This window comes from Oncorhynchus mykiss, chromosome 5, assembly GCF_057628025.1.
Source record: "Oncorhynchus mykiss isolate SJ-2025 chromosome 5, ASM5762802v1, whole genome shotgun sequence".
In the NCBI taxonomy this organism is placed as follows: domain Eukaryota; kingdom Metazoa; phylum Chordata; class Actinopteri; order Salmoniformes; family Salmonidae; genus Oncorhynchus; species Oncorhynchus mykiss.
In genome coordinates, this window is record NC_143026.1 from 65562109 (window position 1) to 65588657 (window position 26549).

At 42.6% G+C, this 26549-nt stretch overlaps 1 protein-coding gene across 1 annotated transcript; it reads right to left on the reverse strand.

The window, feature by feature from the left end:
* Nucleotides 1-14012: 14012 nt before the first annotated feature.
* tmem59l (transmembrane protein 59-like) lies at nt 14013-25506 on the reverse strand. The gene is made up of 8 exons (XM_036978056.2): nt 25081-25506; nt 23438-23543; nt 22938-23032; nt 22570-22722; nt 19084-19189; nt 17756-17876; nt 17535-17652; nt 14013-15772 (listed from the first exon to the last, which is right to left on the reverse strand). Exons 1-8 carry the CDS (start codon nt 25243-25245, stop codon nt 15614-15616), a joined length of 1023 nt encoding a protein of 340 aa, XP_036833951.1. The 5' UTR covers nt 25246-25506; the 3' UTR covers nt 14013-15613.
* Nucleotides 25507-26549: the final 1043 nt, after the last annotated feature.

Consider the following 26549-nt stretch of genomic DNA (forward strand, 5'->3'; position numbering starts at 1 on the left):
ACGCATACAGTGCATTCGGAAAGTATTCAGACCCTTTGACATTTCCACATTTTGTTACGTTACAGCCTTATTCTAAAATGTGGCTGTGGCTGGGCCACTCAAGGACATTCAGAGACTTGTTTTCATCAAGGATCTCTCTGTACGTTGCTCAGTTTATCTTTCCCTCAACCCTGACAAGACTCCCAGTCACTGCTGCTGAAAAAACATCCCCACAGCATGATGCTGCCACCACCATGCTTCACCATAGGGATGGTGCCAGGTTTCCTCCAGACGTGACTCTTGGCATTCAGGCCAAAGAGTTCAATTGTGGTTTCACCAGATCAGAGAATCTTGTTTATCGTGGCCTGAAATTCCTTTAGGACTCTAGGAAGAATCTTGGTGGTTCCAAACTTCTTCCATTTAAGAATGATGGAGGCCACTGTGTTCTTGGGGACCTTCAATGCTGCAGAATGTTTTTGATACCCTTCCCCAGATCTGTGCCTCGACACAATCCTGTCTCGGAGCTCTACAGACAATTCCTTCGACCTCATTGCTTGGTTTTTGCTCTGACATGCACGGTCAACTGTGAAACCTGATATAGACAGGTGTGTGCCTTTCCAAATCATGTCCAATCAATTCAATTACCCCAGGTGGAGTCCAATCAAGTTGTAGAAACATCTGAAGGATGATCAATGGAAACAGGATGCACTTGAGCTAAATTTTGAATCTCATAGCAAAGGGTCTGAATACTTATATAAATAAGGCATTTCTTTTTTACATTTTTAATACATTTGAGGAAATTTCGAAAAACCTTTTTTCGCTTTGTCATTATGGGGTATTGTGTGTGGATTGATGAGGGGAAAAAACGATTTAATACATTTTAGAATAAGGCTGTAACTTAACAAAATATGGAAAAAGGGGTCTGAATACTTTCTGAATGCCCTGTATATATGGCTGCAGGTCTCCTCTGTGGAACCCCTACCTCTCTCATTCAAATACCTCAAAATCTAAAATCTTTATGTTTCTTGAAAAAAAAGTTTTATGTGTAATATATTTCAGCTTTCAATTCTCTCTAATGCATTTTGTATGGGTGTTGAGTTCTTTTTTTAGCAGCTCTGAGATTGTGACATTAATGTGAACTGCTTTTTGATTCCACTTCCCATTCTCTATCAATGCGAGCTTCCTGTCCTCACGCCAGCACTCCCCACAGAGTCATTCAGAGCTTTCTGTCACCATTCATAATTTTCATATGAACTACATATGAAACTTCATATCGTACTATGATCTCTGTATTTATAAAAGGGAAGATAAACTTTATGGTTCCAGCAAATAGAGACTCCTGGTTCAACACTCTCAATTCATCCAGAAAAAAAGACATCTACAGTGCAATAGAAAAGTATAGCTAATGCTGTGTTCCTTATTACAATTCAAACTTATCGACACTATTTTCACACATGAAAACAATATTTATTGAAAGACGTGCATCCCTGCCAGAGCAGATAAATACAGTTGAAGTCGGAAGTTTACATACACCTTAGCCAAATACATTTAAACTCAGTTTTTCACAATTCCTGACATTTAATTCTAGTAAAAAATCTCAGTCTTTGGTCAGTTAGGATCACCACTTTATTTTAAGAATGTGAAATGTCAGAATAATAGTAGAGAGAATGATTTAGTTCAGCTTTAATTTATTTCATCACATTCCCAGTGGGTCAGAAGTTTACATATACTCAATTAGTATTTGGTAGCATTGCCTTTAAATTGTTTAACTTGGGTCAAACGTTTCGTGTAGCCTTCCACAAGCTTCCCACAATAAGTTGGGTGAATTTACATCCACAGGTACATCTGCTATTGACTCAAATGATGTCAATTAGCCTATCAGAAGCTTCTAAAGCCATGACATAATTTTCTGGAATTTTCCAAGCTCTTTAAAGGCACAGTCAACTTAATGTATGTAAACTTCTGACCCACTGGAATTGTGATACAGTGAATTATAAGTGAAATAATCTGTCCATAAACAATTGTTGTAAAAGTTACTTGTGTCATGCACAAAGTAGATGTTCTAACCGACTTGCCAAAACTCTAGTTTGTTAACAAGAAATGTGTGGAGTGGTTGAAAAACGAGTTTTAATGACTCCAACCTAAGTGTATGTAAACTTCCAACTTCAACTGTAAATAAGTAATATATCAATTGGATGGGAACAATACTGGAGCCTCGGAATGAACCAATAGACAGAGCATCTCTCCTCCTATCCTCTCCTCTCTCCCGTTGCCATTTCATCTAATCAGTGACCCTGTGAACAGCACAGGCAGGTTTAACTGATCTGTTTAAAGACACACGGGCTGCCTTATTATCGTCTCTGAATCCGGCCATAAATAATGAGATTTAGCTCAATTAGAATCCTCTTGAGGTGTAAAACAAGTGGAGAGGCTAGAGTAACCAGCAGTAATCCACACACCTCCTGCTCTCCGCATAGTGGATTACACCCCTGGCCCCTGTTTATCGTTTACGTAAACTAGCCGCTCCGGAGCAGACACCTCCTTGCCAGATAGGATCTGATCCCAGCCGCTTGATGAACAACAGGGCACAGCCTGGCTTCTTCCACTGCACCAAACTCCACAACACATTAAGACTGTCTCAGTCTCATGTACAGTTCAGACTCAAGGTCAGTTTCATAACTGTTAGCTCATTGATTGGTATAGTGTGGTTCTCTGTAGTCGCCTATAACACAGATTGAGGTAACATAACACTACAGCCAAGCTTTGGAGTTCAGTCAACTCGCTGGTGCTGGCAAGGAGTTAATGAAGAAAGCTTTGTCCAGTGTCAAGTCAAACAAGCAATGCTGAACAAGCTAAAGAAGTGTTTCAGGATTAGGAAAAACAAGGAATTCCTCTGTGTGCACTGTGATGCCCTCAGGATTATAAAGACAGCAGCATTACAATTGACATCAATTTGTTTAACAACAAGTCATCCCATGATGGACAGGAATGGTGATGGAATTAATAAGTTTACATTCCTAAGATAATTTATTCTATCTTCGCATAACGCTACTGTTTGACAGTCTGTCCCAAATGATTGACACCTACAATACCACAGGAGAAAAAACACACCAGGGCCACTGAGGTTTGACAACATTTTCAGATGGGGTTTGGAATCTCTCCCAGCCAAGAGAAAGAGTCTTGGACTTCCATTTTATGGACTGTTCCCCAATCCTGCAAAAGATATGGTTTCATTCCCCCAGATCAGAGCAGAGTAGCTACAGCCAGACACTGGCCCCTTCGCTGACAGCAGGTTTTATTGGATGTGAACGTCCTGTATTCGGTTTCAGCGCAGCCTCTACATGTGATCTCCATTATGGCCATAGCATGAGCTCACGCTGGTTGCTGACTTGTGACGTTGGGCAGAGGGACAGAGTTGATGTAAGTGTTAATAAAGACGAGTTGGGATCAACGCTGAGGTCCTCTTTTTCTCTGGCGGACTGTGGGCACGTACGCAACATGCCCCACTGTGTCCAAAAGGTGACACTACTCTGTATCTATCTAGACTGCCAACAGATCCGATGGATTTAAAAAAAGAAAAGGAAAACTGTTGAAATATGAACAACTGCCTAATTGTTTTATTTCCAAGGAATTCATTTCATTCTACATTTCAAGTCGCTGGTGTAAACTAGAGTTGTGTTGAGAAGATAATGAGAGTTAGAGAATCAATGTGTTTCTTCTGTTATTTGATAGCTTGGACTCTATCTAATAGATAGCCTAATCTGGAAAATGATCAAACTGTCTCAATCGTTCTCAAATGCAAGAAACTGCTTTCCCTGTAAACCTCTATGCATAAAATGGATGGGTACTGTTGAATTACTTCCACAACCAAAGAGGCTGAACTTTGATGAAAACACTTTGTCTCTCTGATGGTGAGCTATGTTCCACTGGTGTTGTTGTGTAAAGAGGTCGATGGTTTCAGGTATATTGCTGTTCATCCCAGCTTACTATTGATTCTTAAACAGAGACATTAAGATAGGAAATGTTCAACTTTAACTCCAGAAGTGAAAGTGGTTCATAACAAGACATTGATCAATTCCATTGCCATGATCATGAGCTCGAATCCATTTCTTAGTAATAGTTACTTCTCCATCATGAAAATGATCTGAGACTTGCCAGCGACTTTATTATAACAGTCCATTGAAAGACCAAGCACATGTTGAGACACCAGACATATCTGAGTGTTATGGGGAAGACATGGCCGTTTACATAGCACCCGCTATGTAAGGTCAAAACGATTAGTGACTGGATTTCAGTGTACAGTATATCATTAGGCCAATTTATTCATTCTCTGTAATATGATTGTATAAAGCAATAAAGACCAATAAATGACTTAAAGAAATATGCGTTAGTGACATTACACAAAGACCACCTCTTTTGTAATATATTGCCCTCATCAATCAAATGTTTGTCACACTTGCAGCTAAGGGCTGTGACTATTGCAGGAAGCACCAGGAATTAGGGAAATTAACAAATTCATATTATTAAAGGTTCCCAATAATTCCAACAATCTACTCCATTAATTATTGGTCCAGAATATGTGACCTTCAATATCATATTTACTTAATTCTTCAAAGCATTATTGTATGATATGATATTGGTACAACAAATCAAATCAAAATCAAATCACATTTTATTGGTCAGATACACATGGTTAACAGATGTTATTGTGAGTGTAGCGAAATGCTTATGCTTCTAGATCCGACAGTGCAACATTATCTAACAGGTAATGTCTAACAATTCCACAACTAAACCTAATATCTAACAAATTCCACAACAAAACCTAATACACACAATCTAGTAAAGGAATGTGGTGAGAATATAGAAGTATAAAATATATGGATGTGCAGTGACAGAGCGGCTAAGATGCAATAGATAGTAAAGAATAGATAGTGAAGGATATAGTATACATTATATACAGTGGGGCAAAAACGTATTTAGTCAGCCACCAATTGTGCAAGTTCTCCCACTTAAAAAGATGAGAGAGGCCTGTAATTGTCATCAGAGGTACACTTCAACTATGACAGACAAAATGAGAAAAAAAATCTAAATCTATGAATTTATTTGCAAATTATGGTGGAAAATAAGTATTTGGTCACCTACAAACAAGCAAGATTTCTGGCTCTCACAGACCTGTAACTTCTTCTTTAAGAGGCTCCTCTGTCCTCCACCTGTATTAATGGCACCTGTTTGAACTTGTTATCAGTATAAAAGACACCTGTCCACAACCTCAAACAGTCACACTCCAAACTCTACTATGGCCAAGACCAAAGAGCTGTCAAAGGACACCAGAAACAAAATTGTAGACCTGCACCAGGCTGGGAAGACTGAATCTGCAATAGCTTGGTTTGAAGAAATCAACTGTGGGAGCAATTATTAGGAAATGGAAGACATACAAGACCACTGATAATCTCCCTCGATCTGGGGCTCCACACAAGATCTCACCCCATGGGGTCAAAATGATCACAAGAACGGTGAGCAAAAATCCCAGAACCACACTGGGGGACCTAGTGAATGACCTGCAGAGAGCTGGGATCAAAGTAACAAAGCCTACCATCAGTAACACACTACGCCGCCAGGGACTCAAATCCTTCAGTGGCAGATGTGTCCCCCTGCTTAAGCCAGTACATGTCCAGACCCGTCTGAAGTTTGCTAGAGAGCATTTGGATGATCCAGAAGAAGATTGGGAGAATGTCATATGGTCAGATGAAACCAAAATATAACTTTTTGGTAAAAACTCAATTCGTCGTATTTGGAGGACAAAGAATGCTGAGTTGCATCCAAAGAACACCATACCTACTGTGAAGCATGGGGGTGGAAACATCATGCTTTGGGGCTGTTTTTCTGCAAAGGGGCCAGGGCGACTGATCTGTGTAAAGGAAAGAATGAATGGGGCCATGTATCGTGAGATTTTGAGTGAAAACCTCCTTCCATCAGCAAGGGCATTGAAGATGAAACGTGGCTGGGTCTTTCAGCATGACAATGATCCCAAACACACCGCCCAGGCAATGAAGGAGTGGCTTCGTAAGAAGCATTTCAAGGTCCTGGAGTGGCCTAGCCAGTCTCCAGATCTCAACCCCATAGAAGATCTTTGGAGGGAGTTGAAAGTCTGTGCTGCCCAGCAACAGCCCCAAAACATCACTGCTCTAGAGGAGATCTGCATGGAGGAATGGGCCAAAATACCAGCAACAGTGTGTGAAAACCTTGTGAAGACTTACAGAAAACGTTTGACCTCTGTCATTGCCAACAAAGGGTATATAACAAAGTATTGAGATAAACTTTTGTTATTGACCAAATACTTATTTTCCACCATAATTTGCAAATAAATTCATTAAAAATCCTACAATGTGATTTTCTCGATTTTTTTTCTCATTTTGTCTGTCATAGTTGAAGTGTACCTATGATGAAAATTACAGGCCTCTCTCATCTTTTTAAGTGGGAGAACTTGCACAATTGGTGGCTGACTAAATACTTTTTTGCCCCACTGTACATATAAGACGAGTAATGCAAGATATGTAAACATTCTTAAAGTGGCATTATTAAAGTGACTAGTGTTCCATTTATTAAAGTGGCCAATGATATCAAGTTTGTAGGTAGGCAGCCACCTCTCTGTGATAGTGGTGGCTGTTTAAAAATCTGATGGCCTTGAGATATAAGCTGTTTTTCAATCTCTCTGTCCCAGCTTTGATGCACCTGTACTGACCTCGCATTCTGGATGGAAGCGGGGTGAACAGGTAATGGCTCGGCTGGTTATCGTCCTTGATTATCTTTTTTGCCTTCCTGTGACATTGTTGTAGGTGACCTGGAGGGCAGGTAGTTTGCCCCTGGTGATGCGTTGTACAGGCCGCACAACCCTCTGGAGAGCCCTGCGGTTGTGGGTGGTGATACAGCCCGACAGGATGCTCTCAATTGTGCACCTGTAAAAGTTTTCGGTGGCAAGCCAACATTTTACAGCCTCCTGAGGTTGAAGAGGTGCTGGTGTGCCTTCTTCACCACGCAGTCTGTGTGGGTGGACAATTTCAGTTTGTCGGTGATATGTACACCGAGGAACTTAAAACTTTCCACCTTCTCCACTGCTGACCTGTCGATGTGGATGGGGGAGTGCTCCCTTTACTGTTTCCTGAAGTCCTAACTAGCTAGCCATTTCACACCGGTTACACTCACCCCCCTTTTGACCTCCTCCTTTTCCGCAGCAACCAGTGATCCGGGTCAACAGCATCAATGTAAGTTTAGCTTCCGTCCCTCTCCTCGCCCCTACCTGGGCTCGAACCAGGGACCCTCTGCACACATTGAAAACAGCCACCCTCGAAGCATCGTTACCCATCGCTCCACAAAAGCCACGGCCCTTGCAGAGCAAGGGAAACAACTACTTCAAGGTCTCAGAGCGAGTGACCGATTGAAACGCTATTAGCGCGCACCCCGCTAACTAGCTAGCCATTTCACACCGGTTACATAGGCTGTCTCGTCATTGTTGCTAATCAAGCCTACCACTATTGTGTTGTCTGCAAACTTGATGATTGAGTTGGAGGCGTGCATGGCCATGCAGTCGTGGGTGAACAGGGAGTACAGGAGAGGGCTGAGAATACACCCTTGTGGGGCTCCAGTGTTGAGTGGAGATGTTGTTTTCCACCTTCACAACCTGGGGCGGAAGTCCAGGCCCCAGCTGCACAGGGCAGGGTCGAGACCCAGGGTCTCAAGCTTAATGATGAGTTTGGAGGGTACTATGGTGTTGAATGCTGAGCTGTAGTCAATGAACAGCCTTCTTACATGGGTATTCCTCTAGTCCAGATGGGATAGGACAGTGTGCAGGGTGATGGCGATTGCATCGTTAGTGGACCTTTTGGGATGGTAAGCAATTTGGAGTGGGTCTAGGGTGTCAGGTAGGGTGGAGGTTATATGATCCTTGACTAGTCTCTCAAAGCACTTCATGATGACAGAAGTGAGTGCTATGGGGCAATAGTCATTTAGTTCAGTTACCTTAGCTTTCTTGGGAACAGGAACAGTGGTGGCCATCTTGAAGCATGTGGGGACAGCAGACTGGGATAGGGATTGATTGAATATGTCCGTAAACACACCAGCCAGCTGGTCTGCGCATGCTCTGAGGATGTGGCTAGGGATGCCGTCTGGGCCAGTAGCCTTGCGAGGGTTAACATGTTTAAATGTTTTTCTCACATCGGCCACTGAGAAGGAGAGCCCACAAAAGCGCGCAAAGAAGTTGTTTAATTTGTCTGGGAGCAAGACGTCGATGTCTGTGACGGAGCTGGTTTTCTTTTTGTAATCTGTGATTGGCTGTAGACCCTGCCACATACGTCTCGTGTTTGAGCCGTTGAATTGATACTATCAGTGTATTAACAATGATACTATCAGTGTATAAACACAGAGGGCATAGGTTATTATGTTCAATAGGTAATTCTTATGATTACAGGATGGCAGCTCTTTTCTTATGCTGATTATAAACTCTCACAATGTGTTCAATAATTTGATGGTAAGCTATATAGGAACAAAATCATACTTATGGGCTTTAATGTTTGGACCATTTTCTGTCTGTAAAATCGAGACTGCACACTATTCTATAATTCCCCCTTATCAGCTAAAGGCTTTAGTTATTTACTTTAAAATTGACTAATTTCTTATTCCAGCGGAGGGAGGATTGGACGCTGACTTGAACAGCTGCTTCATGACCCAAAAAACTGTCAGTCTTTCCCTGGAATAAATTGTGGAACGTTCCATTTTTCGAAGCGGGGTACAGAAGCTATGAGGAATAAGAAACATGAGAGATAACCATTTAAAACATTATTACTTTGGCCATCAGTAAAACAAAATTAGGTTTATAACATAATTATGAAATAGTTTATTATCCCGATATGATTTGTTGGTCATAAACGAAGAGATAGACATTTAGATTACTAATACACACCCCGCTCAAAAAAAGCGCAGATTCGAGTAGGCTCATAGTAGAATCAATTCACAGAGAGGGTAGCTTGAAACCGTCAACTCATGCCTGTGCGCCGAGTTTGGAGAGTGGCGTGTCGGGCAGCTTGGAGTTTAATAGTCCGAGTAGCATCCGTACAATGTAGTCTGTCTATCCATACGTATGTACATGCGTGTAAGAGTTCAAATCTAATAGGAATTGTAATTGTTTAAAACAGATGTTTATCCTATGCTGTAGAAAGAAGAGCGCAAATACGGGTTCAAATTAAACTGGATTTGATGTTACCAAACTATCTTGTCCTAACTTTATTGATTGTGTGTGTGTGAAAGAGCGAGAGATAGATGTGTTCTGAAGTGTCCCTGTAAATGTAACTTTGTACGAACTTTGTAAAAAATACTGAGTAGTCTATCGTCAGATAATAGTCATCTTTGCAGTACCAGGACATATTATATAGTAGCCTAATACCCATTTAGCCTATGTTGACAGATTAGGCTACAGCTCACAGGCATGATTTGCACCTGTGTATGGCCACAATTGAAATGTATACAATGTCTCAGTTTATTTGAATTGGAACTGACAGAATGTGTCCACCAAACTATTCAGTCATAGATGTGAATAGTTACATAGCAATTTCAATGTATCACTCTCCTTAAAAACTGTTCCTCACTCAGCTATTTATTATAGCCCACACATAATTATGGAAAACAATCCCCCTAAATTGTACCCATGGGAGACCTGTCAGGAGCTGTTACTCGGGTCAGGAGTTTTCCCTGTGAACTGACCATGAAACACTCCTGGCCCCGGATTATTACCCATATTATCCGTGAGGTCGCATCAGTCCCAAAACAAGACTGTATTTTGTGTTTGGATGCCTCATACATTCACCACTTATGATCATCTATTGCTGGCATTATATCTTGTCAATTAAATATCTTACTGTAGCACACCTACAATGAAAGTGTATTATTAATTTCAGTTTGGTTTACTTTTGAATCGGGTTGTCTGTCCAGTGATGTTGTTTTCTTGACCACAATGCTTTAACTACACAGGGAAGTGGAGTCTCAACACAGGCCTTTTGTGTTACATTGTAATTACATTCTAGATCCAACGACTATTTAGGAGTAAATAGAATCTTTCAAATATAACTATAGCCATCAAATCTAGCCAGATGTCATTGCCTGTCTTCACAGGATACCAGTAGAAACAACATAATCCACTGTAAATCTCAAACTTCATACAGCTATTGAGTCGGCCACCCAGTGGCTGTGGCCTGTCTTGACCTGATGAGAGAGATTGTTTTTATTTTGTCATAAATTTTGCTCTAATATGTAGGCAGCGCCCATCCTCGCATTAGGAGCAGAGGTTCTCTGAAACCTATTGACTGTTTTGATATAGCTTTAACTATTTCCTTTTTATGATCCCAAGTTAGTTTGCATGGAGTTATCATTGCTGAGTTTAGACAGAGCTGGATTCCTAAGCTTCTCCTCAGTCTCAATCAACGCAAAACACAAAAGCGTCAGCCAGAACACGATGAAGACGTAAAACTACAGAATACCCTCGCAATCGACTAAACAACAAATGCTACACAATCTCCCAAATGTCACACAAAGCATGACCACATGGCTCACGCATCCCTCCCCTCAATCTCTGTCTCTACGTCCACCTCTCTCTGTATCTCTTTTTATCTCTCCCTCCTTCCCTTCTCATTATTCTGTTGGTTTCTCCAGTCCTGTCCAGTGGTGCTGTGTGTGTGCGGTGGTGGGCTGTGCTGTTTAATGCACTGCAGGTTGGCTCCAGCAGCAGCAGGTTTGACCAGATAAGAGAGCAGCTCTGCCTTCATTCTGATGGGGGAGAGGAGAAGAGAGGATTAGAAAGAGGAGAGAGAAGAGGAGAGGAGAGGAGAGGAGAGGAGAGGAGAGGAGAGGAGAGGAGAGGAGAGGAGAGGAGAGGAGAGGAGAAAGAGGAGAGGAGGGGTGGGGAGAGGAGAGGAGAGAGAGAGCCTGTGGAAGAAGCCTTGTGCCTCCAACCCCAAGGAACTAAAGCAAGGAGCTGCGCTCAAACCTGGATCTGTGGCTCCCCCTGTGTCTGACTCACAGTAATGCAGACACTAGAGTGGATCATTTTAGAGCTCATGTTTGGGTAAGGCGCCAGTGCCACCACCAAGTTGGTAGCCTGGCATGCCAGGCTTGTAGGCTCTGTCGTCAGACACACAGCTGTTAGTGAAGACTAACAAGGCAGTGCTCCATGTTAATTGAACCAACATGGATTTGTACAACCCAAACAGCTTTTCACCCCCTATTAGACAGACAGGCAGACATAAACAACCGGCTGCTCATGGATGTTGAATTAGGTACAACTGTGGAGGTTATTATTTCCGTGAGGTCACATTTCACAGTTTCAAACGATTGTAAGGCAAAAACTCATAACAATCACAGATTACCTCTCTATGTCAATAGACCCAGGGAAGCCAGCAGAATGTATTTTCATTAAAGAGTCTATTTCACAAATGAAAAGAACACCCAACGTCTTTCTTGTGTTGTTTCTCTTCCTCAATGCCCACACAGAAACCTGGATATTTTTAGCCAGATCAGATACACTGTGCGCCCACCAAAGAGCGTTTTCTGGCGTGAGGCATCAGCGCTTGTGATCTCTGTGTCCTCCGCTTCACCAGGCCTAGTCATCTGACATTGTTATCAATGGGAGCCCAGCTGCAGCCCGCCTCATTCATTCCAGATATAGTGCGGATGGTTCACGTTATTGTAGTGGCGGTACAATGGGATGCAGGGTTTAGTGTGTAGAGCCCCTGAACATATGGGAGACAATCAGCACATTGAGGCAGCTCTCAGCCCGGTGTGCCACTGAATGGGAGTCGGGTGGCATTGTTTGCACACCGCACTGGCTGCGTCAAGAGCCCAGACAGCCTCCAGAGTGACTCATCCCTCCACCGCGAATAGGCGTCTTCTCAAGTTATGAGGGAGAATGTCTTCCCCTCATTATGGGCCATGACGAGGCTGGGGGACATGTTTAAATATGCACCACGACACATTGTTTTCTCACTGTCTAATATTCACACAGCCTGGCTGCCGATTATGCAGATGGACTGAGGGTGAGCAAATGGACATCATGCAAATAGGAAGACATTAATATCTATGAAGTGGAGGAAGTCAGAGGAGAAACACGAAGACGATATTGGAATAGCTGTAGAGATTAATCAACATTGGCTCTCTTAGAGGATCATTATCATTGATATGAAATCTTCACTCAGAGCCATGAGCATAAGATTAAAATGTAGTTAAATTCAAATACATTTATTTGTAATGTTTTTACTGCTTTAGTAGAGGATAAAATCCTACTCCTGGTTTAAGTGGTATAAAAACGGATCTGTTAATGTTTCCTCCAGTGCATTTCCTATATGCTCAATGAACAGCAGGGTAGCCTAGTGGTTAGTTTATTGGACTAGTAACTGAAAGGTTGCAAGATCAAATCCCCGAGCTGACTAGGTGCAAATCTGTTGTTCTGCCCATGAACAAGGCAGTTAACCCACAGATCCTAGGCTGTCATTAAAAATTGTAATTTGTTCTTAACTGACTTGCCTAGTAAAATAAAATATTTTGTCAGTTAAAAAAAATAATGGTTTATCAAATTATTGACACATGGACACACTGAGATGGACACAGCAACATGATAAGTTTGACATATTTCTCTGTTCGTCTCCGTTTCTAAGCCAACATACACCATATTGTGAAGACAGAACAGAGGAGGGCCAAATTCACACCGTAAATTGAAAGATATGATTCTGTCACAGCAAAGATAAAAGGTCATCGAAACGTGGCCAGTGTCCAGGAGTACAGATAGGGTACTGTAGTTTAGGTGTTGCTTGCATTCTACAACAAATGAGTATAACGATTTGTGGAAGAGTAAAATACTTACAGTAGAAGATGAGATTGAGTTCATTTGTAATGTGAAAATTTGCACAGCAAATAAGTTTAAATCAAATCCACAAATAGGGCCCTGGCCACAGTAAAATACAGGTTTGAAATTCACACAGGAGAATCATAACCTCTCAGATATCATAAGTCAAAGAAGTATGAAATATATATTAATACATTGTATTGTCACATACACCATATACAGTAGGTGCAGTGAAATATGTTGTTTTTACAGGGTCAGCTATAGTAGTACGACACCCCTGGAGAAAATGTGGGTTAAGTGCCTTGCTCAAGGGCAGATAGACAGATTGTTCACCTTGGGCATGCAAACCAACGACCTTTCGGTTACTGCCCCAACGCTCTAACCACTAGGCTACCTGTTGCCCTTGTATAATATAACCTGTCCTCTGATTCGGGAGAGTCACAAGGCAAGACAAACAGCTAAAAACAGACACAATGAAGTCAGCCAGGAGCTTTAGTCGCCACCGTGTGGATAAAAATGACAATCGCGTTGAGATTTTCCACACATTCATTCCTCAGTGTATGTGATCCACCTCCATCATTAGGAGATCATTCTGAATTAGTAGCCCTGTGTACAAGCTACAGAAAACAAAATAAGTTGCTCCACAGCAGAGTGGGAGGGGATAAAAACTCAGTTTCAGCCACCCAAGGCTTTGTGTGAGTGTCTTTTGTCTGGACAGGAGGGTTTCTAATGAGTTCCAGATGCATTTGGTAGGGTTCCCTCACTTCCCTGCAACTGAAATGTTTCTCACTTGGGAGCACAGAGACTCTGAAATAGCACACAGAAACAATGAGAGACTGGGGAGATCATGTACATGAAAAGTGTCGGACGTTTTTACAACCAAAATAGAACATTTGACAAACAGAAGATACTGTACCAGCTAGCATGACGTAGTGCTATGTGATTATGTTGTTGATATTTCATATCCTCCATGAACAATTTGAATGTCTGGAAGAAAGTGGAAATATATGTTTCAAATGAACATGGTATAAGAATGGCTTAAAGAACGTCTTAAATCTTAATGGGACGACAAGTCATTGCATAATTGATCATGCATACTGTAGATGCGATGCATGTGTGTGCACTGACATAAAACCCACAGTCGTCTCCATTATATTTACCATGAACACACTTTATTCATCATGTTGAGGTTATGTATTATCTCATTGAAAACATACAGATAAAAAGGAACTGTTACAGTTTGAAACTCTCATCACATTCTACATGGAGCTGTGACCTTCACTTGAACCAGGACTGATATCGAAGGGCTTTTAGATATATCCATCTTGTTTCTTTCCTTAACTTAAATCATGAGATTAATATCCTAACATTCTATTCGACACTTCAATAGAAACACAAAAATCACAAGTGTACATTAGCTTCCTGCCATACTGAGATGGGTGGTTTCATTGAATGTGGTGTAGCGTACTAGCATGCACAGTGAGTAGGCAAAAGGAAAATGTACTTCGCTGGACATCGCTGGACGTCTACTACTAGAAAGCGCATGGTACATTTAAGAGCTAATAAGACTAACCCTTAAGGAGATATAGCAATAATAGAGTAATATTAGTCTTCCTGCATGTCTCTGGAAAAGGGGGGTACATTGTTGTATTACAGTTGTAGCAATAGGATAGATTTGGATAGATGAGTATTTACATGGGACTTCACTGACACCAGTAAACAGTTACCTTATGCTATTGGTTCTGAATAAATACACAAAGTCATGAATAAATACACAAAGTCATTAATAAATACATACAATAATTCTCCTTCTGAGTGGGCGGGACAATTCCAGTTTAATTCAGCACCAAGTACTGTTTTTATTTTGTTCACACACACATGCACACGCCGTGCACACTCTCACTCACACAAACACACACACACACACACACACAGTTAGCTGAGGGTGTCAGTCAACATAATTTGAGCACAATTCCTTTATTTGCCAAATGTCCGAATTCAATGAAATGGGGTGTTTCATCTGATCTGAGAATTCTCTGTAAGATCTACAGAGATCTATAATTTATGGAGTGTATTTGCTTCTTTTAGGTGATATTTCCTTCACACAGCTGATATCGGTGATTATCATCAAAGGTGAAACGTGGTAGCCATTGTCTCCTGCAGCGTTCACAATATAGTTTTCAAAGCATTTTAAACATCTCCATACCTTTTCTCTATCTGCAAGTCACAAATTAATTCCGAGAGGATGTAAGAGAATTTTTATTCATCTTCAATTTGAATCCCTGTGTGTGTCCTTTCTTTTTTATCCCTCGACATCAAAAGCCTGGAAAGCTTTCAGAGCACATGTTCTCCTTGACTTCCTCACAGGCAGATCTAAATGGTTACATTTAATAGTTACAATGTCCATTAAATAAGCCTTCAGCAACTGCATTGTCAAATACAAAATGATAGGTACAAGAAGGTGGTGACAACTAGATCTCCACACTCTTGGCGAGATTTATCAACGGACACTAGGGATCTAGAAAACTGGTATTGTATGCAGAGATAAGCACAACAGGCTAAGATCTGATGGTCCGACTTGTTATAGAAACTAGAATTCAGACGGGACAAATATGTTTTGAAGGGATTGTGCCATGTGTGTATAAAAAAATCTGGTGTGTGTGTTGGTGTGTTTCTGTTCCCCTCTTTTACTGAGGGAGTTTTTTACGAAATGGTTACCCTAGAAACCAGAGAGCCGATCCCTTTGGTCCCCTAAAGAGATGTCTTGTTGAGGTCAACCTTGACTGGCAATGGTCCAGCTTCCTCGCTCTCCTCTGGTTGGTCGATGGCTACAGCAATCACAGGGGTCAGGTAGTAGGGGTTGACCTTCTGGACGTCATCCAGAAACTCATTGTCTCCGTTGATGCTCAGCTGGGAAAGGAATCAGTTATTCATTCAAATCGATAGAAATGTTCCCATGGTCTCTAGGCCTAATTCATCTCAGGCAAACACATGTTAAAGCTGGAATCAGTATTGGTGAAACTGCCACATCCATTTGCGATATTACAATAACAAAGAAACTCCTTAAAACAATGAAGAATGTTTGTTTCCCTAGGACATCATGCACACCATTGCACGCACGATAGAAGGGCAGAGTATGAATTGCAATTTTTTCCATCACGATGCTGGATGCTACTCTCCTCCATTTCATAAACAAAACAAAAACAAATGCAAAATGCAGATTCCAGCTTTCAGGTAACACTTCAGTGAGTTAACAATTAATCTAACACAGGGGAAATGAAGTTACACAGAGGGTTAGCTGTTTTTCATCTAAAAGACAGAGCCAATATAATTCAGTTTTTTTGTGATGCTGTTCTGGTGCTGTGTTTACCTCTGTTTTGATGTGCTGTTCTGGTGCTGTGTTTACCTCTGTGTCGATGTGCTGTTCTGGTGCTGTGTTTACCCTCTGTTTTGATGTGCTGTTCTGGTGCTGTGTTTACCTCTGTTTTGATGTGCTGTTCTGGTGCTGTGTTTACCTCTGTTTTGATGTGCTGTTCTGGTGCTGTGTTTACCCTCTGTTTTGATGTGCTGTTCTGGTGCTGTGTTTACCTCTGTTTTGATGTGCTGTTCTGGTGCTGTGTTTACCTCTGTTTTGATGTGCTGTTCTGGTGCTGTGTTTACCTCTGTTTTGATGTTCTGTTCTGGTGCTGTGTTTACCTCTGTTTTGATGTGCTGTTCTGGTGCTGTGTTTACCTCTGTGTCGATGTGCTGTTCTGGTGCTGTGTTTACCTCTGTGTCGATGTGCTGTTCTGGTGCTGTATTTACCTCTGTGTCGATGTGCTGTTCTGGTGCTGTGTTTACCCTCTGTTTTGATGTGCTGTTCTGGTGCTGTGTTTACCTCTGTTTTGATGTGCTGTTCTGGTGCTGTGTTTACCTCTGTTTTGATGTGCTGTTCTGGTGCTGTGTTTACCTCTGTTTTGATGTTCTGTTCTGGTGCTGTGTTTACCTCTGTTTTGATGTGCTGTTCTGGTGCTGTGTTTACCTCTGTGTCGATGTGCTGTTCTGGTGCTGTGTTTACCTCTGTGTCGATGTGCTGTTCTGGTGCTGTATTTACCTCTGTGTCGATGTGCTGTTCTGGAGCTGTGTTTACCCTCTGTTTTGATGTGTTGTTCTGGTGCTGTGTTTACCTCTGTTTTGATGTGCTGTTCTGGTGCTGTGTTTACCTCTGTTTTGATGTGCTGTTCTGGTGCTGTGTTTACCCTCTGTTTTGATGTGCTGTTCTGGTGCTGTGTTTACCTCTGTTTTGATGTGCTGTTCTGGTGCTGTGTTTACCTCTGTTTTGATGTGCTGTTCTGGTGCTGTGTTTACCTCTGTTTTGATGTTCTGTTCTGGTGCTGTGTTTACCTCTGTTTTGATGTGCTGTTCTGGTGCTGTGTTTACCTCTGTGTCGATGTGCTGTTCTGGTGCTGTGTTTACCTCTGTGTCGATGTGCTGTTCTGGTGCTGTATTTACCTCTGTTTTGATGTGCTGTTCTGGTGCTGTGTTTACCTCTGTTTTGATGTGCTGTTCTGGTGCTGTGTTTACCTCTGTTTAGATGTGCTGTTCTGGTGCTGTGTTTACCCTCTGTTAAGATGTGCTCTTCTGGTGCTGTGTTTACCTCTGTGTCGATGTGCTGTTCTGGTGCTGTGTTTACCTCTGTTTTGATGTGTTGTTCAGGTGCAGTGACCAGGCTGGCACAGCTGAGCCACAACATCACCATGATGGACAGGAAGAGACAGGCAGCCAGGATCCAACGAGGCAGTCCAGAGCGCCTGAGAGAAAGGGGAGGTCCTACAACTCAGAAGACCTCTAAATCAGAGGGAACGAAATGGGTTGATTTGGGCAGATGACTGTTGTTGTTCAATATTTCCTCACCTTGACATGCAACCCAGGAAGTCATGCTCAGCCGTGGGGTCCTCTGTATGTTGCTGGACTGCTGGGTGCTTCCCCTTGCCTCCGGCCTTGGCTGCTCCCTTCTCCCCATGTCCTTTCACACCTGCACAGAGGTGAACACTTATGAGCAACAGACTTTGTGAGAAAGTGTAACGAATGTAACCTAATTTCATCCCTCTAGAGATCAATAAAGCATATTCAATTGAATGCAATCCTCCTTTAACCTGTTAGTGATCCCTTCGCGCGCCAATCCCTTTAGCGGGATCGAATTGACAACATCCAGTGAAATTGCAGAGCGTCAAATTCAAACTACAGAAATATCAATATTCAAGATTCACAAAAATATAAGTGTAATACATTAAAATAAAGCTTAACTTCTTGTTAATCCAGCCGTAGTGTCAGATTTCAAAAAGGCTTTACGGCGAAAGCAGACCATGCGATTATCTGAGGACAGCGCCCCGCATACGAACACATAAAAATAATTTTCAACCAGGCAGGTGGCGACACAAAAGTCAGAAATAACTATATAATAAACGCCTTACCTTTGAAGATCTTCTTCTTTTTGCAATCTCAAATGTCTCAGTGACACAATGAATGGTCGTTTTGTTCGATAAATTCCTTCTTTATATCCCCAAAATGTCCATTTATTTGGCGCATTTGATTCAGAAATACACCGGTTCCAACTCGCCCAACATGACTACAAAGTATCTAATAAGTTACCTGTAAACTTAAATAATCGCTAAAATTTAAAACGGGATAAACTGTTTCCAATACCGGATAAAAACAACGTGAAGCACGTTCCAGTTCACGTGCACCAAACAGTAGAGTCCACCTGGAGTGACACTTACAAAGAACATACTTCTTAATTTCTCAAAAGAAAAACATCAACCAATTTCTAAAGACTGTTGACATCTAGTGGAAGCCATAGGAACTGCAACCAGGTTCCTATTAAATAGGGCTTCCCATAGAAAACCTTTGGGAAATACTATGACCTCAATTTCTTTTTCCCCTGGATGGTTTGTCCTCGGGGTTTCGCCTGCCAAATCAGTTCTGTTATATAATTTTAACAGTTTTAGAAACTTTAGAGTGTTTTCTATCCAAATAATTTCCTAGCTTCTGGGCCTGAGTAACAGGCAGTTCACTTTGGGCACGCTTTTTATCCAGACGTGAAAATACTGCCCCCTATCCCTAAGAAGTTTTAATGCACTGTATACTATATATCCTACAGGTCTTATTATGATTTGTACATTATGGGTCTCAATGTGTGACAGAGCTGCATGCCACAACACTGCAGGCGGTTGGTGTCTCACCATGGGGTCTCTGTGTGTGGGAGTGGACCTGTGGCCAGGGTTTGTCTGCCACATTGGAGCGGGGAGCCTGCAGCTCCGGCAGAGTGTACTCAATCTCTGGTTGGCTCTGGTAGGAACAACAAACAAAGTCAATTCAGGCACTAGTAATTACACACAGTAATTCACTGAAAAAGTGGCAGAAAAATGTCTGTTTTACACATTGAGGTTAGACCATAATGAAGTCTGGACTAAGAATACTCAATGAACAGCTAAACACGACAGGGAGAAATACACACAACTGCAGACTTAGATGTAGAGGATACTGCCACATGTCCTCAAACAAAGAGAGGACTCACTGATTATAGGCGAACATTGCATTTTTACAAAATGTGTGCTGCTTGCAAGCCAGGCACTGTGTACCTCAGCCATCTGTGAAATTGAGCCAGATAGACTTCCAAACTACCAAACAGTACAAAACAGTACTTCCAAACTACCAAACAGTACAAAAATAAAACCACTTAATCACACCTTATAATGGCTGTTCAGGTGGCACTGAGCCCTCCTGAGGTATAGATTGTATAGAGCAGATTGTATGGATTGTTCTTTGGCACACAGGTGGAGTTTTAAATCAGCATTTCTTTCTCTCTAACTTCATTAAAGGACCCCCTGCTTGCCCATTGCTGAGTCTGTCCTGGTTGGCTGCTCAAGAGCCCCCCAATTCATTCTCTCTGAGGGGAGTGAAAAGGACACCTGACTGAAGAAAGTGTCTCTGAAAAGAGGCCTTTAAAAACAGCAATTGTGCACTACAGTATGTGAGCGAACCTAAATAACTTAGTGAAGACAGGGTTAATCCCTATGTCTATACACACACATATTCAAGTAGGCGCGCAAACACACACACAAGCACACTCGCACGTACACATGCGCGCACACACACACACACATGCGCGCGCGCGCACACACACACACACACACACACACACACACACACACACACACACACACACACACACACACACACACACACACACACACACACACACACACACACACACACACACACACACATTGACCCAGCTCTGTCAGCAGAGGCATCATTGTGCCTTTCATTATGGAGACTGTGTTTCTGGCTCCCCCTGGAGAACTCATTAAAATAGGATTTTGGTTCCCCTCTACTGAACCTTTCCCAACAACAAGACGTGAAGACAGAGAGAGTCATTTTTTAAAGAAAAAATAATAATCTTGACACACAGGTCCATGTATGCATGCATAGTTATGACAACTGAAAATAAAACGTATCAATCGGCATTTGAATAGTCTATGGGTCAACGAATGTGAGATAAACAAAGAGAAAAGGAAATAAATTGGTCAGATATAGTAATTTAACTGAGATGACCTATGTGGAAGAGAATAAGGCTTGGTCTAACAAAAGGTCATAGATATTCAGACAAACTATTGTTATTTTCAAAGTAATTTCACAACCAGTTTTAGCGATAGCAAGGATTTTACGGAGCGCATTGGATCCAGGTGTAATATTGGGGGGAAAGGCAATGGGAAGAGAAGAGTGAACATTTGAGTATGTTAGTAGTTATTGGCTGCAGACTGGAAATCTTTCCATCAGTAAGAGTAGGCCTTCTGATGTACATCTGTCATGCATTATTGTCCCAGAATGCCAAAGGTGCTCTGGCTATAGAGGCACAAAGACCAACAGGAAGGAGGGATCCTTTTCCAAAGTAACAACCTCCCTTCCCTTATTTGGTATTTTTGGGTTATTTGGGCTCAGTTTCTTCTTGGGGGGGGGGGGGGGGGGGGGGTCATAGAAGTAGTATCTATGTATGTCCCTATTTCCTTCAAGGGGACCCTGCATCATGTGAATTTTGGACGCGGAAGGAATTGAAACAAAACCCCTTTTCCAAACAAGCGTTATCCCCCCAATCAGTGATGAGAGGGCCCTGTCGGCTGTGTTTACTCCCTCTAAGCCCGGAGGAAACAGCTTGATTCTCGTTGATTACCTGGGAGGAGCACTCCTGAATCACTGGGAGGCTAGGATGGCATGAATAAGTGTGATTAAGAAGGAGGCTGCCACTTAACCCATGTCAAATATGGGTAGGAGAGGGATGGATGTTCCCCGAGCTGGAGCTCAGCCCATTGTCTGAGGTACAGCTAAAGGGAGCTGAGGAAGGGAGAATCTGCCGCTTGTGGGACTGAGACTCAAACCGTCTCCCTCAGACACAGGTGGCTTGCCTGGAGCAATCAGAGAAGCTGCTTTGATCACAGTTGCATCCAAACACACAAACTTTTGGAAAATGTTGTGGGTAACCCACATTGATATAGAACCCAGATGGTTTATGTGCATTACGTTAGCCCTCTAAATGTAACGGACCTGGTATCAATCTTCAGTGACTCAAGACCACATTAGACCTGTGAGCTAAAGCCTCAATAGCTCTTGGAAATAGAGTCTCAGTTCTTTTGAAAGTCGTTTTGGGAATCACCTCTGCACATCACATAGCAAAATACACCCACGTCTATTGGCTCCTTAGTGAATTAAAAGTCTTATTTGTTCAAATGACTGATTAACTGAAGGAGAGCGCAAGTTATTCCACTGTGAACTGATTCAAATATAAATCACTTGGCCCAAATAAACTTGTCATACTGAACACTGCATGAAGACCAAGTGCCATTCATTCCACAAGTTGGCTCTCTCACTAACTCTTGAAAACTCATATGAACTTGTAAATACATTTATTTTTGTCTTATTCACTTCAGCTCCAGTAGTGCACTGTTGCCTTTGAATGGCCCTTTTTGAGAACTTACTAAAACTGCTACATAATGTGGACAAACTGCTAGCACAGTGGGTCACCTAACCATTTCCTGTTTGTTTTGTATCACGCCTAAGGCTACAAGTCACCATGGTCCTCCTAGTGAGTCCATACAGCCTGCCATCCTACCCAGCCCTCTGCTCTGCAGAACCCACTCATTCTGAATGTCTGCAGTTGTGATTTGTATTGCAGCGGTGTCTTGTCTTCTCTTTCAGCTGTCCCTCAGCCTCAGTGCTTTTCTGTTGTTTCTTTGCCCCCAGTCAATTTGTCAAGAGGGTGGCAGCCAGCCAGTTGCCCACTAAACACAGGCCTGCTAGCCAGCTCAGAGCCTGTGGAGCCTGCTCTCACCTCTGCTAGCATGTCACGTCCATGAAACACAAGCATCCATCCATCGCCCCTAAGGCTAACGAAAGAAATGGCATGAAGACTGTTGTTTTCATAATTTCATGTTGTCTCACCACGTGTCTTTTTATTACTAGATTTACAGATCTCGGTTGTCCTTCTCTATAGATTCAGCCAGCCTGTCATGACTTAGCCGTCACTTATCTAGTAAATCATATACAGTACTGATCCCACGCCCTTTTCACCCTTATGTTTGAGTTGAGTTCACCTCTGTTGACCCCAAGGTTTGAATTACAGCTGTACCCCCAATAGTCACTGTGTAACTTGAGTCCTGACAGTGTCTCACCTGGAAGACCACCACCTTGCCGTCGTCGGCCTGCAGGTAGAAGGTCCAGGTAGAGGAGATGAAGCTCTGAGCAGAGCTGACGATGTCGTTAAACCAGCTGGACACGGTGTCCATGACAGAGGGGGGCTTGGGACGGTGGGCCATGGCTTTCAGCTGCAGGGAACAACAGGTTGAACTGTCTGAGTTTAGGTGCCATTATTTCATCTGGCAAAAAAGTAATGGTGTGTGTGTGTTGCTGTACAAGACTGTGTGTGTGTGTGTGTGTGTGTGTGTGTGTGTGTGTGTGTGTGTGTGTGTGTGTGTGTGTGTGTGTGTGTGTGTGTGTGTGTGTGTGGCCTACTGAATGGCTACTGAATGACCATGCTAACCTTCCTCCTCTTGATCTCAGGTTCGGAGGGCTGGCTGGCACAGCCAGTGCTGCAGGCCTCCTGCTCCAGCAGTTTGCTGTATGCTTCCTGGCATGCTACAGAGAGAAAGGGGGGGGGGGGGTAGAAGAGAGAGGGGGAGAGGGGTGAGAAATATAAGTGGAGGGGGAGAGAGAGAGAGAAGAGGGAGAGATATAAAAAGACAAAGAAGTTCAAGAGAAAATACACAGCATGTGTTAGTCATTGCGTCCCTATTCACCCCTCCCTGCGGTCATCAATATCAGAACATTTGAGCCTCTACTGTCGGGACCAGGGAGAACAGCGGATCACAGGATTGATTTTCAATAAACAAGTCACCAGTGAACAGCTTCAATTGAGCCACACACACAGAGGGTTCCATTAATGTCATGTTGGCCCTGGTACAGGCACATGATAGGACAATAGGTTGAATCAAGTGCTTTCTGGCCTTGAAGCATAGCTTGGGGTTTTTTGGTTTTGTTTACCTCCTTGACACTCCTCCCTGCTGGTGTTGAAGCCAGCATTGCCATTCACAAACTGACATATGGAGTAGAGACGACAACCACGGTGACAAGCATTCAGTATGGAGTCCTTCAGGAGAGAGAAAAACATAGGAGCTAATTATGACTATTCAAAGAAAGCAGATATCCTCAAAGAGAATGAGATATTGTCCCGGATTTGTGTGTGATTAATTAGATAGGCAATTAGGTATGCCTATACCACAGAGGTATTTCAACTGGATAATGTTACAGACTAAATATTTTAAATGAGGTGAGGAATTATTGATCTTAGAGGTACACATGGAAAATACTGCAAATGTCGTGCCAGGGAATGCTGTGATGAATGAAGAAAAACAATCACTTGGTCACAGTTTCCGCCAAGCCTGGTTCTATTACAGAAGAACAAAACTGCGCCCCCAAGCGACTGACACAGGAACGTGAGCGACAAAGTGATCCCCCTGTCCGACCATCAACGGATTACAGGCGTATTACAGTGTCATGCGTGTCACCCTTTCGATTTACTGCGTTTTTCCCTGTTCGTTGTGGGTCTAGCGGGGCTTTATTCTGACCCAGGATGCACGGTTCCTTTTTATAGGTAACTATTTGCTTACTACACAGTGGCAATTATAGTCCCATGAATAAAATAAACGGAACATTGTTCAAGCACTGACTATTTGTCACTAAGGTGTTGTTCAAATAATACGCGCACATCAAAGGCATACTTTAGGGCCTATAAACTGGTGCAGTGTTTTGAAAACAGGTGATTCCGCATAGTTCACTGTGATCCATTTTGCTGCTCTGCTCCGCACTCCCCTGCATGATTTCTGAACCACACCTGAGCTGAGCCGAAACGATGAATTGTAGTTGGGTAAATAATAGCCTAGCTGAGGGAGTTACCGTTATTGGCTATAGACACTAATCATCCATTAGCCATCTTACAGGTTATAAGTATTTGTCAAATTGTACATTATTTAAAATTATTCAAACATGGATATTGTAATTCATTAGATATTACTTACATATCCTGCATATTGCTGTTCATCGACAAAATAATTGCAAATGGCAATAGGCTCTATTGGAGAATGCCATGCTTGGTCTGTCGCCCACAACAATTTTACGACTGGGTTTTATATGAACATACATAAGTTATGTAATTAATGTGTAAATCAATCCAGAGGAAGTAGGGGGAGTAGGCTGTATGGCTATGATGGAGGATCAGAGCTGTGGAAAGAATAACAATTAGATGCGTCATAAAATGATATTTTCGGCCAAATCGTGCATGATAATGTCCACTTAGTGCAGAAATTAAGTTAGGTAGCGTAGCCTAGCCTACAGTTGATACGATTTAGGATAACCATGCCATTTAGTAAAAAATGTGGGCCTTCGTTACGCATTGGCCATGCTACATTTACACAACAGATTTCCAGCACTTAACGACTAAAGGGAAGTCTATCGGTTATCGATATACCGTATTCAATTTCGGATACAGTCTTCGAAACATAACAACTTATTATAGCAGCGATTCAAGCACGAAAACAGACTTTTCGGCACATTGATATGTAGCCGAATATATACTGCTGTTCTGCTATTCCTCAATGGGGTCTATATCGTTTCCAAGTATCACTTACTTTAGCTGGACTTTTGTTTTTGATGGTGATCTGGCATTGCTTTTTGCAGTAACTGATGTCGCCTAGTTGGTTGTCAAATAGATCAGAAGACGCAGCCGCCAGCCCCGCCAGAAGCAGCCAGACGACAGCGGAGACAACGCACACCCTGCCGCCGAACTGAAGCATTTCCAAGCCGGATTTGATCACCACAGTCTGGACGAGCACTGGCACTTTTAGTGGGCTCTGGGCTTCTCTGACGGATGTTGCTTCAATCCGATTGCTATCTGCTTCGGTAATCTTGTGCTATGGTTTCGTGGTGTCGTCACTCCAAACATCATCGCTCACACGCTGCTGTGCGCCCCCTCTCGTGCGGTCTTCACTCCACACAGTGCAAATTCTCTGAGGTGTATACAGTGCATTCGGAAAGTATTCAACCCTTTCACTTTTCCACATTTTGATACATTACAGCCTTATTCTAAAATATATTACATTCTTTTCCCCCCTCATCAATCTACACACAATATCATATAATGGCAAAGCGAAAACAGGTTTGTGGCAATTTTTGCTAATTTATGAAAAATAAAAAACAGAAATACCTTATTTACATAAGTATTCAGACCCTTTGCTATGAGACTCGAAATTGATCTCAGGTGCATCCTGTTTCCATTGATCATCCTTGAGATGTCTCTAAAACTTCATTGGAGTCCACCTGTAGTAAATTCAATTGATTGGACATGATTTGGAAAGGCACACACCTGTCTATATAAGGTCCCACAGTTGACAGTGCATGTCAGAGCAAAAACCAAGCCATGAGGTCAAAGGAGTTGTCCGTGGAGCTCTGAGACAGGATTGTGTCGAGGCACAGATATAGGGAAGGGTACCAAAACATTTCTGCAGCATTGAAGGTCCCCAAGAACACAATGGCTTCCATCATTCTTAAATGAAAGAAGTTGGAACCACCAAGACTCATCCTAGAGCTGGCTGCCCAGCCAATCTGAGCAATGGGGGGAGAAGGGCCTTGGTCAGGGAGGTAACCAAGAACCCAATAGTCACGATGGTCACTCTGACAGAGCTCCAGAGTTCCTCTGTGGAGATGGAAAAACCTTCCAGAAGGACAACCATCTCTGCAGCACTGCACCAATCAGGCCTTTATTGTAGAGTGGCCAGACGGAAACCACTCTTTGGTAAAAGGCACATGACAGCCTGCTTGGAGTTTGTCAAAAGGCACCTAAAGGGCTCTCAGATTATGAGAAGCGGAAGCCACTCCTTGGTAAAAGGCACATGACAGCCTATGAGAAGCGGCAAGAGTCTCTGGTCTGATGAAACCAAGATTTAACTCTTTGGCAGGAATGCCAAGCGTCACGTCTGGAGGAAACCTGCTACCAAAGCATGGGGAAGCATGGTGGTGGCAGCATCATGCTGTGGGGATGTTTTTAAGCGGCAGGGACTGGTAGACTAGTCAGGATCGTGGGAAAGATGCAAAGCAAGGT

What these genes read in the sequence shown, in the direction of transcription:
- tmem59l (XM_036978056.2), bottom strand. Translation starts at nt 25,245, where the DNA reads ATGCTTCAGTTCGGCGGCAGGGTGTGCGTTGTCTCCGCTGTCGTCTGG. An exon ending in CTGAGATCAAGAGGAGGAAG is followed by an intron (nt 22,723 to 22,937) that starts GTTAGCATGGTC and finishes TGTTCCCTGCAG; the next exon opens with CTGAAAGCCATGGCCCACCG. An exon ending in TTCCTGGGTTGCATGTCAAG is followed by an intron (nt 17,653 to 17,755) that starts GTGAGGAAATAT and finishes CCTTTCTCTCAG; the next exon opens with GCGCTCTGGACTGCCTCGTT.